The sequence below is a fragment of the Malus domestica genome, chromosome 05 (genome assembly GCF_042453785.1).
Source record: "Malus domestica chromosome 05, GDT2T_hap1".
NCBI lineage: Eukaryota > Viridiplantae > Streptophyta > Magnoliopsida > Rosales > Rosaceae > Malus > Malus domestica.
In genome coordinates, this window is record NC_091665.1 from 6175640 (window position 1) to 6191010 (window position 15371).

A 15371-nucleotide genomic window follows, 5' to 3' on the forward strand; every position below is an offset into this window, starting at 1 on the left:
TGCCCGAGTTAACAATAGGGTGATCGAGTTTCCTATCCAAGTTAACTAGGAAGTTGTTTGTGTGCTCATGGGTTTCATCCATGATTGCTATTTGACTGAGAGATGAGATGTGGTTTGGCTTTAAAAAGATGGACAAGAGGAATGGTTGGGTGGTTGGATTTAAAGAGGAAATACTTGTGAGACAACATGGGGGAATCGATAGGGAAGAGACGAAAATTAAATGGATGTATCCGATCATATAGTTGGATGGTTGTGTTTTTTTTTCTTTCTTTCTTTTGACCTTAATTAACAGGGGTGAAAGAGGAAGTTTAAGTGAAAAATCTTACAGGACGCCTTCATATAGATATGGGTGTTAATAAAACTACTCAATTATAAATCTGGAGTGTAGAGAAAATAAAGGTTTTTTTAGAAAAAAATGGCCCATGAAATCGGGAGTAGTAGTCCTTGAAATTGTAGACCGTCAATCATTTTAGTCATTTAGTGGAAAATCTTTGTTAAATTGAGGGTATTTTTGTTAACCCCTCCAATTGACAGGTGGTTTCTTTAGTTTAATGATAATTTTTCACAAAGACCAGAATGATTGACAGTGAAAAATCTCAATGACCACTTACATCGATTTTTAAATCCCAAAAATCAAAATAAGGATTTATAACAATCTCAGAGACCATTTTAATTAAAAAAACAAAAAAAAAAATTTAGGTCTTAATGAAATTTCACCTTCTTCCGACCATGATGGGCCCCTCCTAGATCACTTTTGTTGTGTGGATAAGTGGGACCCAAGAAACTTAAACTTATTATAATGTCACCTGGCACTTTGATTTGTCAAGTAAATATTTAATAATATACGCTGCTTGTCTGTCCTGCCGACTCGGACATAAGTATAATTCCAAAAAACTAAAAACAAATCACCGATCGAAATTGGCGCCCCTTTTCTCTCTCTCTCTCTCCCCATTCATTGTTTCCGTTCCTGGAAAGAGAAAAGAGAAAAGAAAGGGAAAAATTCAAAAACATCCACCAATCAATCGCCTTGTCCAAAAAGTTGAATTTTTTTCCGCTTTTTTCCGATTCATATCAGTTTAAATTCGTCCGCCATGTCATTGCGCAGACGAACCTTGCTCAAGGTCATCGTTCTCGGCGACAGTGGGTAACGTTCTGCACCCCTAGGGTTTCTGATTCCACAATCACCCATTGTTTTTATCTGGATTTTGTGTTTATTTTAGGGATTAACTTTGTGCTTCTTCTTCTGTTAGGGTTGGCAAGACCTCGTTGATGAACCAGTATCCCTCACCATCTGTGAGATTATTTTCGTTATTTCTAATTATTTTTTGAATTTCGGTGTTGGATTTGTGTAATTTTCATTGTGCCATCTCAGAAATCTGATTAATTTGGGTGAAATTAAGTTTAATTAGCTTGATATTGTTTATGATCGGGATATGAGGCATGTTGTATTAATGAGGTATCAGTTTAATTATGTATTTTTGTGGGTGTTAGACTGTGTGGTTCTTTAACTGATGGCTTAGATATGTGCACAAGAAGTTTAGTCAGCAGTATAAAGCTACAATTGGTGCCGATTTTGTCACGAAAGAACTCCAAATCGATGACAGGCTCGTCACTCTACAAGTGGGTTTTCTGGTTGAGTGGTATTTCAGTGTTCTGTTTAGTATAATTTTGGGTAATTGTAGTGGGAATTGCGGGTGCTAATTTGTGTGGGTTTTTCTGTTTTCGTCTGGAAGATTTGGGACACAGCCGGGCAGGAAAGATTTCAAAGTCTTGGAGTTTCATTCTACAGAGGTGCTGATTGCTGTGTTCTTGTTTATGATGTCAACGTAATGAAGTCCTTTGATACTCTAGATAATTGGCATGAGGAGTTTCTTAAGCAGGTTTGATTCATGCCTTTCTCAATTCTTTATATATTTATCTTGTAGCTTTATCTTGCCATTCTGTTTTATTGTGTTAGAATCTCAAGTAGGGCTATTATCAGTTGGAAATATATGTTGAGGATCTGAGTTGCGGTTCTTATTGTTATGTGGTGGCATAGCATGCCAATTGTGTCACAAGATGGAATTGCTTATGTAAATGTGCACAAACACACACACATCAAATTCTGTGTGATTTCACATTAGCTATATCTTATCTGAGCATTTAGGCTTTCACAGTTTTCTGATGATGGCTGGCTATGGTGTTAATTGTGCATCGCGTTTCTCAGTCATTCTATATTCAAGCAATGATATATGTTTGTCAGAAGGGAGCTGTTATTTACACTCCAAAAAAGGCATATATACTTCTCCCAAGTGAAATAAATAAAGGAGAAAGGTGCATGACAACTATTTGGAACACTAATAACAATTCCCTTGACCTAAAAAAACTCGAGTAAACATTGGCATCATTGGCATCATTGGCACAATGGAATATAACTACTTTAGAGAAGTAATGCTAGTTCTGTATCACTTCTTTTCATACTGCATTTTAATTAATAGTAAGTACTTTGCTTTATCTTGGGCTGGCTGCTTAAGTTATAACAATTTTCGGTAGGGGGGTTTTCTAGACTGAACAATGAACACGGCGGCAGGGAAGACTAGTTTAAAGATTAGAAATACTTCATAGTAGTTGTCTAATGTCTAATTATTTTTTATTTAGAGCCGGCTTGATAATATTTGTGTTTTCTATTGTTTTTGTCTAATGAGAGAGGTAACCAGAAAAAAGGAGGAAGAATATATTAAGAGTCTTTTTAGTAAAAACAAATAAAAGGCCGTACCCAGTGCACAAGGCTCCCGCTTTACGCAGGGTCTGGGAGAGGTGAATGTCGGCTAGCCTTACCCCCATTTATGGAGAGGCTGCTCCCAAGTCTCGAACCCGAGACCTACCGCTCATGGGCGAAGACACTTGCCATCGCACCAAGTGCGACCTCTTTAAAAGGTCGTACCCAGTGCACAAGGCTCCCGATGTACGCAGGCAAATGCAAAAGTATTTTTCTTCCCAAGTACGAAGGCAATCGGTATTCCATCAATACTCCATTTCTTGGTACCTTTCTTTCGTATGCAAGAAGGGAATTCCCATGTAGGAAGGAATGTTGCTTATCTTATTTCCATCCATCAAATCTTGCTTCAGCCAAAAAATTGTAGAATTTGCAGAGAATTCTTTCAGATGAATTACCATTTTATCTGTAATGATAAGTTATGGGACTTTTGGGTCCATTATTCAGCTGTCAAATTTGAACTTGGAGCAAAGCACTACAGCGGCGTGATTCTGATTTCTAACTGCTGTTCTGTTTATGTTCTATGGTGTATTTGATACGAGAGGACAGTTGAGCCTCGGATAGTAGTAAGTTTCCAAGTTTTCCATTTGTGCTTGCCTTTCCATGGGTGGCTACGTAAGGCTGCGGTTCTCTTTTTTCCTTAATTGTACACATTCCTTTTGACAGTTTGTTATTCTGAATTAACATGATTTTCTTATTTTATGTTGTCATTTGATTTAATTGATAACTCCGCCTATGTAAGTTTATCTTACATTGCCGGTCCCAAGCCCGGGTAAAGGAGGAGGGGGAGGGCGTCAGGTAGTCGACAGCCGGCACTCCACAGTTACGTCGAATCCTTATGAAAATGAATTCAGAATGAAATCGTGCTAAAACTAGGGCGTCACCCGTAAGTGGAGCGCTGTGTGGCCCGAGCACAGTGATAAGTGAGCAACGGTCGCTGTACTCCATAGGCACCCGGATGCAGTGTTAAATGAGTAAGGGGGCTATAGAAACTTCTTTTCGAACGACTCCACTCAAAGTTGTTTGGGAGCATATGCACCTATCAACTTTACACGGGACACACAAAAGAAGTACTTTGATTCCATTGGACGAGGGAGGGTGAAGAAGCTAGGACAGAAGGGTAGAGTTCAGGAGAGTAGAATGCGTTTAGGAACGTGGAATATAGGAACCTTAACGGGAAAATCTATGGAAGTAGTGGAAGTTATGGTGAGGAGAAGGATAAATATTATGTGCCTACAAGAAACTAAGTGGGTTGGTCTTAAGGCAAAGGATCTAGAAAACTCAGGGTTTAAACTTTGGTACTCGGGCACAAATAGAACGAGAAACGGTGTTGGCATCATCGTGGACAAGACCTTGACACAAGATGTTGTAGATGTCAAGAGGGTAGGAGATAGAATCATGGCAATCACGATTGTAATAGGACAAGAACTTATCAATGTGATTAGTGCGTACGCACCTCAAGTAGGGTTGGATATGAGTTCGAAGGAGAAATTTTGGGAAGACCTTGGAGACTTGGTGCAAGGAATTGCTCAGACGGAGAAGTTATTTATAGGAGATTTAAATGGACACGTGGGCAGGGAGACATGCAACTATGGAGGTTTTCATGGTGGCCATGGTTTTGGGGAGAGAAACGAGGACAGGGAAGCTATCTTGGATTTTGCAATGACATATGATCTCTTCTTAGCCAACACCTTCTTTAAGAAGAGAGAAGAACATGTGATCACCTACAAGAGTGGGTCGTCAAAAACACAAATAGATTTTCTTCTAATGAGGAAAGGGGATCGTATAACTTGTAAGGATTGCAAAGTTATACCAGGAGAGCGTGTCTAATCAACATCGCTTGTTGGTGATGGATGTACATATCAAAAGAGTGAGAAAAAAGAACAAGACTTGGAAGTGCCCAAGGACTAGATGGTGGAATCTAAAAGAAGAAAAACAAGTCATTTTCAAAGAGAAAGTAATCACCCAGTGTGTGTGGGATAGAGAGGGGGAAGCTAGCCAAATGTGGGATTCCATGGCTAGTTGTATCCGAAAAGTAGCAAAAGAGGTATTAGGAGAGTCCAAGGGCTTTGCCCCACACCAAAAGGAATCTTGGTGGTGGAATGAGGAGGTACAAACAAAGGTGAAGGCTAAGAAGGAATGTTGTAAAGCCTTATACAAGGATAGGACCGATGAAAATGGTGAAAGGTATAGAAAAGCGAAGCAAGAGGCGAAGAAAGCTGTGAGAGAAGCTAAGTTAGCGGTTTATGACGATATGTATAAACGACTAGATACCAAAGAAGGAGAGTTGGATATCTATAAACTAGCTAGAGCAAGGGAAAAGAAGACAAGGGACCTAAACCAAGTGAGGTGCATCAAGGATGAGGATGGAAAGGTTCTTGCTACAGAGAATGCGGTTAAAGACAGATGGAGAGGTTATTTTCATAATCTTTTCAATGAAGGACATGAAAGGAGTGCTTCTTTAGGGGAGTTGAGTAACTCAAAAGAGTGTAGAAACTACTCTTTTTATCGTCGAATCCGGAAGGAAGAAGTGGTTGTAGCTTTGAAGAAGATGAAGCATAGAAAAGCAGTTGGCCCAGACGATATACCAATCGAAGTGTGGAAAGTTTTGGGAGAGACAGGTATAACATGGCTCACTGACCTTTTCAATAGGATTTTGAAAACGAAGAAGATGCCAAATGAGTGGCGAACGAGCACTTTGGTGCCTATCTACAAGAATAAGGGCGACGTACAAAATTGCATGAACTATAGGGGTATTAAGCTAATGAGTCATACAATGAAGCTCTGGGAGGGAGTCATTGAGCATAGATTGAGGCAAGAGACACGGGTTTCGGACAACCAATTCGGGTTCATGCCAGGGCGCCTAACCATGGAGGCAATCTATCTTTTACGAAGATTGATGGAAAGATATAGAGATGGGAAAAAGGATTTACACATGGTCTTTATAGATTTGGAAAAAGCGTATGATAGGGTCGCAAGAGACATTCTTTGGAGGATTTTAGAGAAGAAAGGAGTACGAGTAGCATATATCCAAGCTATAAAGGATATGTATGAAGGAGCAAAGACTGCCGTAAGAACTCATGAAGGACAAACCGAAAGCTTTCCCATAACTGTAGGATTACATCAAGGCTCATCCTTAAGTCCTTACCTTTTTGTGTTGGTAATGGATGAGTTAACAGGACATATTCAAGATGATATTCCTTGGTGTATGCTTTTCGCAGACGATATAGTGTTGATAGATGAAACTCAGGAAGGGGTAAGTGCAAAGCTTAACCTTTGGAGAGAAGTGTTGGAATCTAAAGGTCTTCGCCTAAGCCGATCAAAGACAGAATATATGGAGTGCAAGTTCAGTGCAAATGGAGGCCAAAACGAGTTAGGGGTGAGGATCGGAGATCAAGAAGTACCAAAGAGCGATCGTTTTCGTTACCTAGGATCTATCTTGCAAAAGAACGGAGAATTAGATGGAGATCTCAACCATAGAATACAAGCTGGATGGATGAAGTGAAAGAGTGCATCCGGCGTGTTGTGTGACCGCCATATGCCACTGAAGCTCAAGGGAAAATTTAAAGGACGGCAATAAGGCCGGCGATGCTGTATGGCACAGAATGTTGGGCGGTGAAGCATCAACACGTACACAAAATGGGTGTAGCGGAGATGAGGATGTTTCGTTGGATGTATGGGCACACAAGAAAGGATAAGATTAGGAATGAGGATATCCGGGGTAAAGTAGGAGTAGCCGAAATTGAAGGAAAGATGAGAGAAAATCGGTTACGGTGGTTTGGATATGTGCAAAGAAGGCCTACTGACGCTCCGATTAGAAGATGCGACTATGGGACAGAGGTTCAGGGCCGAAGGGGTAGAGGAAGACCTAGGAAAACTTTGGAAGAGACTCTAAGAAAAGACTTTGAGTATTTGGATCTAACGGAGGACATGACACATGACCGAGCACAATGGCGTTCAAAGATTCATATAGCCGTTCCCACTCAGTGACTTGGATTTTCCAAGTCTCCAACCGAGAAGTTTTCCTCACTCGGGAAATTAAGGGAATGCTACCTCAACCTACATGCTCCACTCACAAAGCTTTAACATACAAGCTTCAACAAAAGAAAATTCAGAGAACTTAGCGAAGAAGGTTTTGGTGTATTTAACACAATACGTTGAAATGAAGGAAAACTATTTATTGATATCCCCGATAAGTCACAAATATGTACATATACATGAGTCAAAATAAACAAACAAGAGGGAGCCTTCACAAAGGTTGTGTAGGAGAAATCTCAGCAGTCGGTAGAGCCCCAGAAAGAGCAGGCACTGGAGGGGGATCATTTGGAGTCTCAGTACTGAACAGAACCCTAGAAGGAGGAGGCATCAGAGGTTGATCATTTGGAACTTCATTACGCGGTACAGCCCCAGAAGACGAAGGCAATAAATGCATTTGGAACAAACCCACAAATCTCTGATGATCAAGTAAAACCTGACCATCAAATTCCTTCATCTGGTCAAGCTTCCTCTTCATGTTTGTAGCATAGTCATGTGCGAGCCGGTGCAATTGTTTATTCTCATGCTTGAGACCTCTAATCTCCTGTTTGAGACTCATCACTTCAGCTGCCAATGATTCAACTTGGCGGGTTCGAATAAATAGGCGTTGGGCCATGTTAGACACAGAACCTGCACACTGAACACTGAGAGCCAGAGAATCCTTAATAGTCAACTTATCAGACCGTTTGGAAAGTAGTCTGTTATCTTTGGGAGTGAGAAGGTTCCTGGCCACTACCGCAGCGGTCATATCATTCTTCATCACGGAATCCCCAACGGTAAGAGGACCAGTAGGGGAGACGAAGGATGGGCGCCATATGTTGTCTGGAGAAGGCGTGGCTGCCTCTTCAACAAGATTCAAGTCAAAACGACGGTCGGAGGGGCCAGACATTTTCAAAGGTGTTGAAGAGAGAAGAGGTCGGACAAATCAAGATCTTAGAAGTGCAAGAATGGAGCTTTTACTGGTGAAGATTCAAGTGTGCTTTGGAACTTAATGCTAGCCTCTATAAAAATCTGCACTCGACAGAGCTTTAGAAATCGAAAAGGCGTTTGCTTTCCCAAAAGCTGGGCTGCTCAGATATCACGAGACGTTTGCTTTCTCAAAAGTTGGGCTGCTCAAAGACCACGAAGGCCGATCTCAGAAATCGAAGAGGCGCTTGCTTTCTCAAAAGTTGGGCTGCTCAGAGACCACGAAGGCCGATCTCAGAAATCGAAGAGGCACCTACTTTTCCAGCCTTGTCAGCACCTGTCAGCTTTGCGGAAATTATGGGCATTATGTCGAAGATTTCTGGTGAAGTAGAAAGCACATGAATCTTACTGTTCAATCACCCACTTCCCACACACAACATTAGCTCATGAGTACCACAGATAACTTTGCCAAGGTTCTCTGACAAAGTTGAGACACGTGAAGCTTGCAGCTCCCACTACACCGCTCTGACCAAGAAGGGTAAAAGAATAGCAAAGAAACAATACTAACAAAGTTTAGACACATAAATTTTGAAGGTCTAGCTACCATATTATTACCCAAAAGGGTAAAGGAACAGTACCACTGCTGGATAATTAGAAAGTCCATGTGTCAACCTCTGTGCTTCGTGGCAAGATAGACTAGCAAGCATGCCAACCTTTTCTCACATTCGAGAAAACACTCCCAACAAGATTGCTTGCTCCAAAATCGAAGAGGCACCTCTCTCCGAATCTCGAGAGCCAGACTCCCAACATGATTACTTTTTCAAAAATCGAAGAGACACCGCTCTCCGAATCTCGAGAGCCAGACCCCTAGCAGGATTGCTTTCTCAAAAATCGAAAAGGCATCGTTCTCCGAATCTCGAGAGCCAGATCTCCGACAGGATTGCTTGTTCGAAAACCGAAGAGGCACCACTTTCCCAACTTCAAGAGCCGGATTTCCTTGGATAAAGCTTGTCTGTAATCTTTACACGCAACATCAGCTTTCCAGATACCACAGACCACTTTTTCAAAGTGCTCTGACAGAGTTAAAACATGTGAAGCTGGCAGCTCCCACTACCGTGTTATAACCAAGCATGGTAAAGGAATAGCATTACTATTTGTTGTTAGGGAGACTCCTATATATGTTGACCTCCATCCCCAACAGACAGGCATACCTGCAAAAATGCTCAACCCTTCCTCATATCTGAGAGGGCACTCCCAAAGAAGCCTTTCGAAATATTCAACTTTCTTTCCCCCCGATAATACCTTTGCAAACAAGCTATACTAGAGCAAGAATATCTCATATCATCAGGGTTAAAAGCAAGAGTATCCCATATCATGTTTTTTCCCTGTCTTTTCCTGTGGCCTTGTTCTTACCTGCAAGACAAGGAGAAAGAGAGCAATCAGTCAGCACTTGGAATCAAGCTTCCAATCAGGAACTGACTGCCTGGAACCCTTTACTTGATTACTTACCTGGCATTGCTCTCGAGTACTCATCTTCAACATCTTATGCTTCCAGGGAAGATACCGCATCTGCCTGAGGAACAGATAGGGCAAGTGAGAAGGATACAAGGAAGCATGTGGAGACAAGTGTAACAGCACACGTGCCGATAATCCACTACTCTGTCAAAAGCAAAAGTATTCCATATCAGCAGGGTCGAACGTACTATAGATTTGATGGACTTGTTTTGACCCTCAAATTCTTCAGTTGGCCTTATACTCTGGAGGAAACCAGAAAACCCTCCAGCCCAGTTCAAGAATAAGCTTGTGGAAAGTTACTTCTTCAAAAGCAAAAGTATCCCATATCATCTCTTCTCATTTTTCTTCTCTTTATCCTTCATGCTGCCTGCAAAATAGGGAGAATGTGAACAATTAGCCGGAACTCGAAATCAAAGTTCTGATCTGGGACTGATTGCTTGGAGCTCTGATTGCTTACCTTGTCTGTCACCTCTTTCAACAGATCCCCTAGCTCGGCGACTTGGATGACTCCTACTACATGGTTTGTATCGCGCTTGACCAAGCCTGAAACTACAAGTAAGCTTCAAGTGAAATTGATACACTACCTTGTGCATCTCCACCAGTTAAAGATACCACCCCTGGATAGAGGAAGAGTACTTCCAGAGAAGATGCCACATCTACCAAAGAGACAGATAAGGCAAGTCAAGAAGATACCACGCTCCGGTACTTAGAAGTTTCGTGATTACGAGATCATTCTCCCACAATATTTCCTAATGTCATTTGTACTAAATCATTCACTTGTACTCACTAAAAGAGAGTTTGAACCTATGTACTTGTGTAAACCCTTCACAATTAATGAGAACTCTTCTATTTCGTGGACGTAGCCAATATGGGTGAACCACGTACATCTGGTGTCTGCTTTCCTATCTCTATCCATTTATATACTTATCCACACTAATGACCGGAGCAATCTAGCAAAGATCACAAAAAGCGACCGTTTTCGCTACCTAGGATCTATCTTGCAAGAGAACGGAGAATTAGATGGAGATCTCAACCATAGAATACAAGCTGGATGGATGAAGTGTAAGAGTGCATCTGCCGTGTTGTGTGACCGTCGTAGGTCACTGAAGCTCAAGGGAAAATTTTATAGGACGGCAATAAGGCCAGCGATGTTGTATGACACAGAATGTTGGGCGGTGAAGCATCAACACGTACACAAAATGGGTGTAGCGGAGCTAAGGATGCTTCGTGGGATGTGTGGGCACACGAGAAAAGATAAGATTGTGAATGAGGATATCCGAGGTAAAGTAGGAGTAGCCGAAGTTGAAGGAAAGATGAGAGAAAATCGGTTACGGTGGTTTGGACATGTGCAAAGAAGGCCTACTGACGTTCTGGTTCGAAGATGTGACTACGGAACAGAGGTTCGGGGCCGAAGGGGTAGAGGAAGATCAAGGAAAACTTTGGAAGAGACCCTAAGAAAAGACTTAAGAATACTTGGATCTAACGGAGGACATGACACAAAACCGACCGCAATGGCGTTCTAGGATTCATATAGTCGACCCCACTTAGTGGGAAAAGGCTTTGATGTTGTTGTTGTTGTTTGTATTTGATTTAATTGATAAAGGTGTCTCTTAAGAGTTATGAAAGTCGTAAATATATACCTAAGCCATTTGGCTAACAGTCCAACCCTCCCGACCCCATTTTTTGTAATTTGATTTAATTGTAATTTGAATTTTGTATTTCAGAAATTCTCATTTTTTGTTTTGATGCTTACATTGTTTCCATTCTAATTTTTGCCCAGGCCAACCCTCCCGACCCCAGGACATTTCCATTTATATTGCTTGGTAACAAGATTGATATTGATGGGGGTAACAGTCGTGTGGTAAGGAAACACATTCGCAGTGCTGTCCATGATTTGCCCATGTACATTATCTAATTATTATCTTTACAGGTGTCTGAGAAGAAAGCAAAGGACTGGTGTGCATCAAAGGGGAATGTACCTTACTTTGAGACATCAGCAAAAGAAGATTACAACGTTGATGCTGCATTTCTTTGTATTGCAAAGACTGCTCTTGCAAATGAAAATGAGCAGGACATGTAAGTTCATAGTGAGGGCTGACATGTTCTCTTTTGTTCCATTGATATTCTGGAGTAAGCAAAGTTCTATTTTAGGATATATTTAAGTTCGTGGGCTACTCCAGATCCAGAAGATGAACATAAGCTCTCGTTTGGAACCACTTGCATAGTAGATGGATAATTCTATATAGAATGTCGGGTCATAGTCTTTGTTATATAGACAAGAATTAGATAGAATGAACATGATAGCTAGTTTTCACTATGAAGGTAGTTTCTAGTTCACTTTTATGACATGAAGGATATAAACCTAGTGAAATGGTCGTGTTAGAACTTAGTTAAGATGTTCTAGGGAAAGAATGGTCGTCGTATGCGTAAATAAAGCTTGGTTTCACTAGTCACAATATGTGAGATAAAGCCGACCATTCGCATCAGAGGATGAGCATTTGATCTTGGTAGAATAAGCATATGATGTTAATGTAATGTCCTTGAGAACACGAAAACCTTTCAATCGGATTATGGTGTCCCGAACTTCAGATTACCTTTCAATTTACCCCAACCTTGTATCTGCAATGTATCAGTATCTATCTTTCTGCTATTGTTGCTGTATGCTTGTATGAGATATTTTATGACCCTCCAAACCTGCCTTTTTCATCATTGTTCCTTTTTCCTTTTAACTTGCAGATATTTCCAGGGCATCCCTGATGCTGTTTCAGAGTCTGATCAAAGAGGAGGAGGTGGCTGTGCATGCTGAATTTATTAGCGCGATTCACCTCCACTGCTGGGTTGCCCAGTTTTCATTGTTTTGTTGTCCCGATTCATAGCCATTGTTTGTACACGTTGTATACTAAGTTGTGTTGTTTAGCGATGCTCGACTTTTGCCATTCTGAGGAAAGTGGTCCCTGTTTTTGTCAGAGGAACGCCAAGGAAAGTAGTCACTGTGAGTTTTGCTTTGACCTTGAAAACGAAATCGATGCTTGTAGTTTTGACTTGTGAGAGAATCAACTTCATGGAATTTTGAAAGTTAATATATGGGGTAGAGTTACTTATGTGATCTTAATCTTTGATTCTTTTTACGACTTTTGTTTTCTATGTAACCCAAGTATGGATATTCATTTAGAGTTTCTTGTGTTTACTAAAATATACTATGTGAGTCGTTTTACTTCTAAAATTTTCCCAATGATTACTAACACGTAAGAAATCGAAGAAAAATGTTAGCTTATCGTTAAAAGGAAAACTAATGAAAAGGGCTTGAAAACTTTGAGTTTTAATGATAAGGACAAAATAAAGGGTAAAGTGAATAGTATCAGGATTGACTTTTTAGTGTAAAAATGTGGTTTTTCGTTAAAGTGAACTGTACTTGGTGCTTTTCGTTAAAGTTCCCATCTTTAAACTCCATAACCAAATACCTAAAAATTTAGGTATCATGTTGACTGGAGGGCTAGTTGATCCAATTCCCCTTCACTTCAAATGCTACATATTCAGAATGTACACAAGCCATTTAATAGACGTTTGTTACGTGATGTCTGGTTACAAAAGAGTTTCTCCCAACATTACCTACATAACTTAGCCTACCATGTCAATCAGAACCGTGTTATTATTAGTAATCAAACCAAAAACCAACAATCATTGCCAGCAGTAACTCTCCCCTCACACAAACTTGGAACCTCCGACTTCAAAAAATTCTTGGTTGTTTCGGTTGTCCACCCTCCATCACTTCTTCAATTCCTTGTTTTTATAGACTTTATAATCTTTGGAATGTAAATCGCGTTTAGGGTTTTTGGGCTGGACAACAACCTAAAGAACAAGCGCTCGGCAACAACCGACGGGTTCCAGGCTGGGACCACCGCCCAGTAGACGGAGCTAATCCTTTTCCTAGGTTACGAATACACTTTTGCAACATACCAAAAAATAAGTAAGTTTTTCAAATCCTTGGAATAATGTCTTCAACCTCCACTGCCAGCTTACTAGCAGTTCAAAATCAATAAATGCACAATTCTTCTAGAAATCAAGCATACAAATCTTGGATTCTTTGCAGAAGCTACATAAAATGAAAGTGGGAAACTATGGAAAATGCCCCCTTATGTACATCCGCAAAGTCTTGTAGGGGATTATACTTGTGACGAAGTCTAATCCCGATACAGGTTGTCGCGGATGAGTGACGACGCACAGATGAGTGTTGCTTTTTTTGTTGTCAAACTTCAGTAAATACTTCAGAGTACCTTAGAAGAGAAGCATCAATGGCGCCTTTCACCAACCAAACTTTTTCAGCAAATCCCTGGTTCTCTTCCTCATTCGAGTAAATACTATGATCACGAGAGCGATGATCCATGGAGGGAAGTTGCCTCCGGTAAAGTTTAATTTCTGGATCCATTGCGGAGGATCCCTCAAAACCAAGGTTATCAGGATGGTCATAAAAGCTACTCCAATCAAGATTTTCGTCACCGGTTGGATCATGGAATCCTGCATTAAGAGAATTTGAACATACAAGAACTCAGTAGCAAAACTGGCACCAAAAGACATTTCACATGTCAATATAATATTCCGCTGTCTACAAAACTGCAACTAAAGAGTGTTGTGGAAAATGAAAATAAAACAGTTGCAAGCATTCCTCTTTCAGTATTTGTAATAGGAAGGAAATGGGAGGATGGAAACACAAACGATACAGAAAGGTAATAATGTCAGCAGATCCTGAATCCTGGCGAACTGCTCATGAAATAGACGAACGAATTGAAATCCCACAGATGGATTTAGTGGGTAACCACTCATGTTATGGTTAACAACACCGCCATGTGGTTGTGGCGCAGTGCCATTAGCACGGTGCCTAAACCCAATCACTTTAAGTGGGGTGATTGCACATTTGCTCGTCATAAAAATGGGCAAAGCATCCACCAAAATAACGATGTGAAACCTACTTTTTAGGAATATGTGGTCGTAAAACCCGGTGTTTATCAAACAAACAATCAAAGCTCAACAAGATAATTCACGTAGGGGGCGTTAAAATTACTTCCATGCTTAAGCCACAAATGAAATGTAGCAAGAAAAACTAATCGAAATATGAACACGATGGCTCGAATTCTACCAAGTAAGTAGCTGATATCTCTTGATCTAAATTCTAAAGCCTCTAACTGTAGGAGGAACTACTATATTGCTACTCGAGAGTGACAACTGAAAATATGTATAACCCCAAACCAAAAAACACTAATGTATCTCTCTCACACATGCAAAGTACATTTATTTAAATACAATTCAATAAAAAAAGATTACAATACAATTTTCTCGGCATCCAAACAGAAAATTCATCAGACTAATTTCATCAATTGGGTTTTGGCAATCATGTTGTAACAAAAGGAGAATCTTACGAAATTTTACCTTAGGCTCTCCGTCGATTTGAACCGTGGCTCCATCTCTATACGGCAGCATAGACCTGCCGTTTCTAGGGTTAAACCGGATCGGAACCCCGCGACCCGATTCGGTATTGAAAGCGTAAAGCGATTTGAATCCATACTTGTCGAGAATGTCTCCGACCTCCAACTGGTTCTGGTCCCAACCCCCCAGACCCGACTTGAACGTGTCGATCGGGCCTTTCCCCCGTCGATACAGGCAGACTTCCACTTCTGGAACCTTCGTCCTCGCAGTTTTGGGATTCGGGTTCGGAGAAGACCCGTCGGATTTTGGGCCCGTTTCCTCGATTTCCCCGGTTTTGTTGTCGTCTTTCTCGTCCATGTTTTTTTTGGATTTTAGGTTGCAATATTTTGATCCAACTTTGTGTTGTGTTATTTAGGGATTTTGCGTTTGAGGTGCGAATCGGAGGCATCAAAGCCAACCGGGTCAACACTCCATATACCTGGCAGGCGGTTCACCTTTTTTGTTAACAAGAGATATATAAAAAATAAAAAGAAGGGTATAGATAACACATCCCAAAAAATTAGAGAGACGATAATTCTTTAATTTTTTTTTTTAGCTCGTCTTGATTTTAAACTTTGTGGACTGTCATTAGTGTAGATTAGAACAATATCACTCATAGTAAAAAATAAAAATTCAAAATTATTTTTCAAATCTCTTTAAAATTACGTTGTTGATAATTGATCATGTGGTCGATATTTAA

At 40.6% G+C, this 15371-nt stretch overlaps 2 protein-coding genes across 2 annotated transcripts; one reads left to right on the forward strand and one right to left on the reverse strand.

Moving 5' to 3' along the window:
* The first annotated feature begins 824 nt into the window (after positions 1-824).
* Positions 825-12323, forward strand: LOC103411684 (ras-related protein Rab7-like). The gene is made up of 7 exons (XM_070822150.1): positions 825-1144; positions 1251-1277; positions 1521-1620; positions 1734-1880; positions 10992-11072; positions 11142-11287; positions 11948-12323. Exons 1-7 carry the CDS (start codon positions 1092-1094, stop codon positions 12015-12017), a joined length of 624 nt encoding a protein of 207 aa, XP_070678251.1. The 5' UTR covers positions 825-1091; the 3' UTR covers positions 12018-12323.
* An 842-nt stretch (positions 12324-13165) lies between these two features.
* On the reverse strand, positions 13166-15148 carry LOC103411685 (uncharacterized). The gene is made up of 2 exons (XM_029101922.2): positions 14636-15148; positions 13166-13726 (listed from the first exon to the last, which is right to left on the reverse strand). The coding sequence occupies exons 1-2, from the start codon at positions 14987-14989 to the stop codon at positions 13514-13516; spliced, it is 567 nt and encodes a 188-aa protein (XP_028957755.1). The 5' UTR covers positions 14990-15148; the 3' UTR covers positions 13166-13513.
* Positions 15149-15371: the final 223 nt, after the last annotated feature.

Coding starts and splice junctions, on each gene's coding strand:
- LOC103411685 (XM_029101922.2), bottom strand. CDS start 14,989: ATGGACGAGAAAGACGACAACAAAACCGGGGAAATCGAGGAAACGGGC. Junction 13,727..14,635: donor AAATCGACGGAGAGCCTAAG/GTAAAATTTCGT, acceptor CTCTTAATGCAG/GATTCCATGATCCAACCGGT.
- LOC103411684 (XM_070822150.1), top strand. CDS start 1,092: ATGTCATTGCGCAGACGAACCTTGCTCAAGGTCATCGTTCTCGGCGAC. Junction 1,278..1,520: donor AAGACCTCGTTGATGAACCA/GTATCCCTCACC, acceptor CTGATGGCTTAG/ATATGTGCACAAGAAGTTTA. Junction 11,073..11,141: donor ATGGGGGTAACAGTCGTGTG/GTAAGGAAACAC, acceptor TTATCTTTACAG/GTGTCTGAGAAGAAAGCAAA.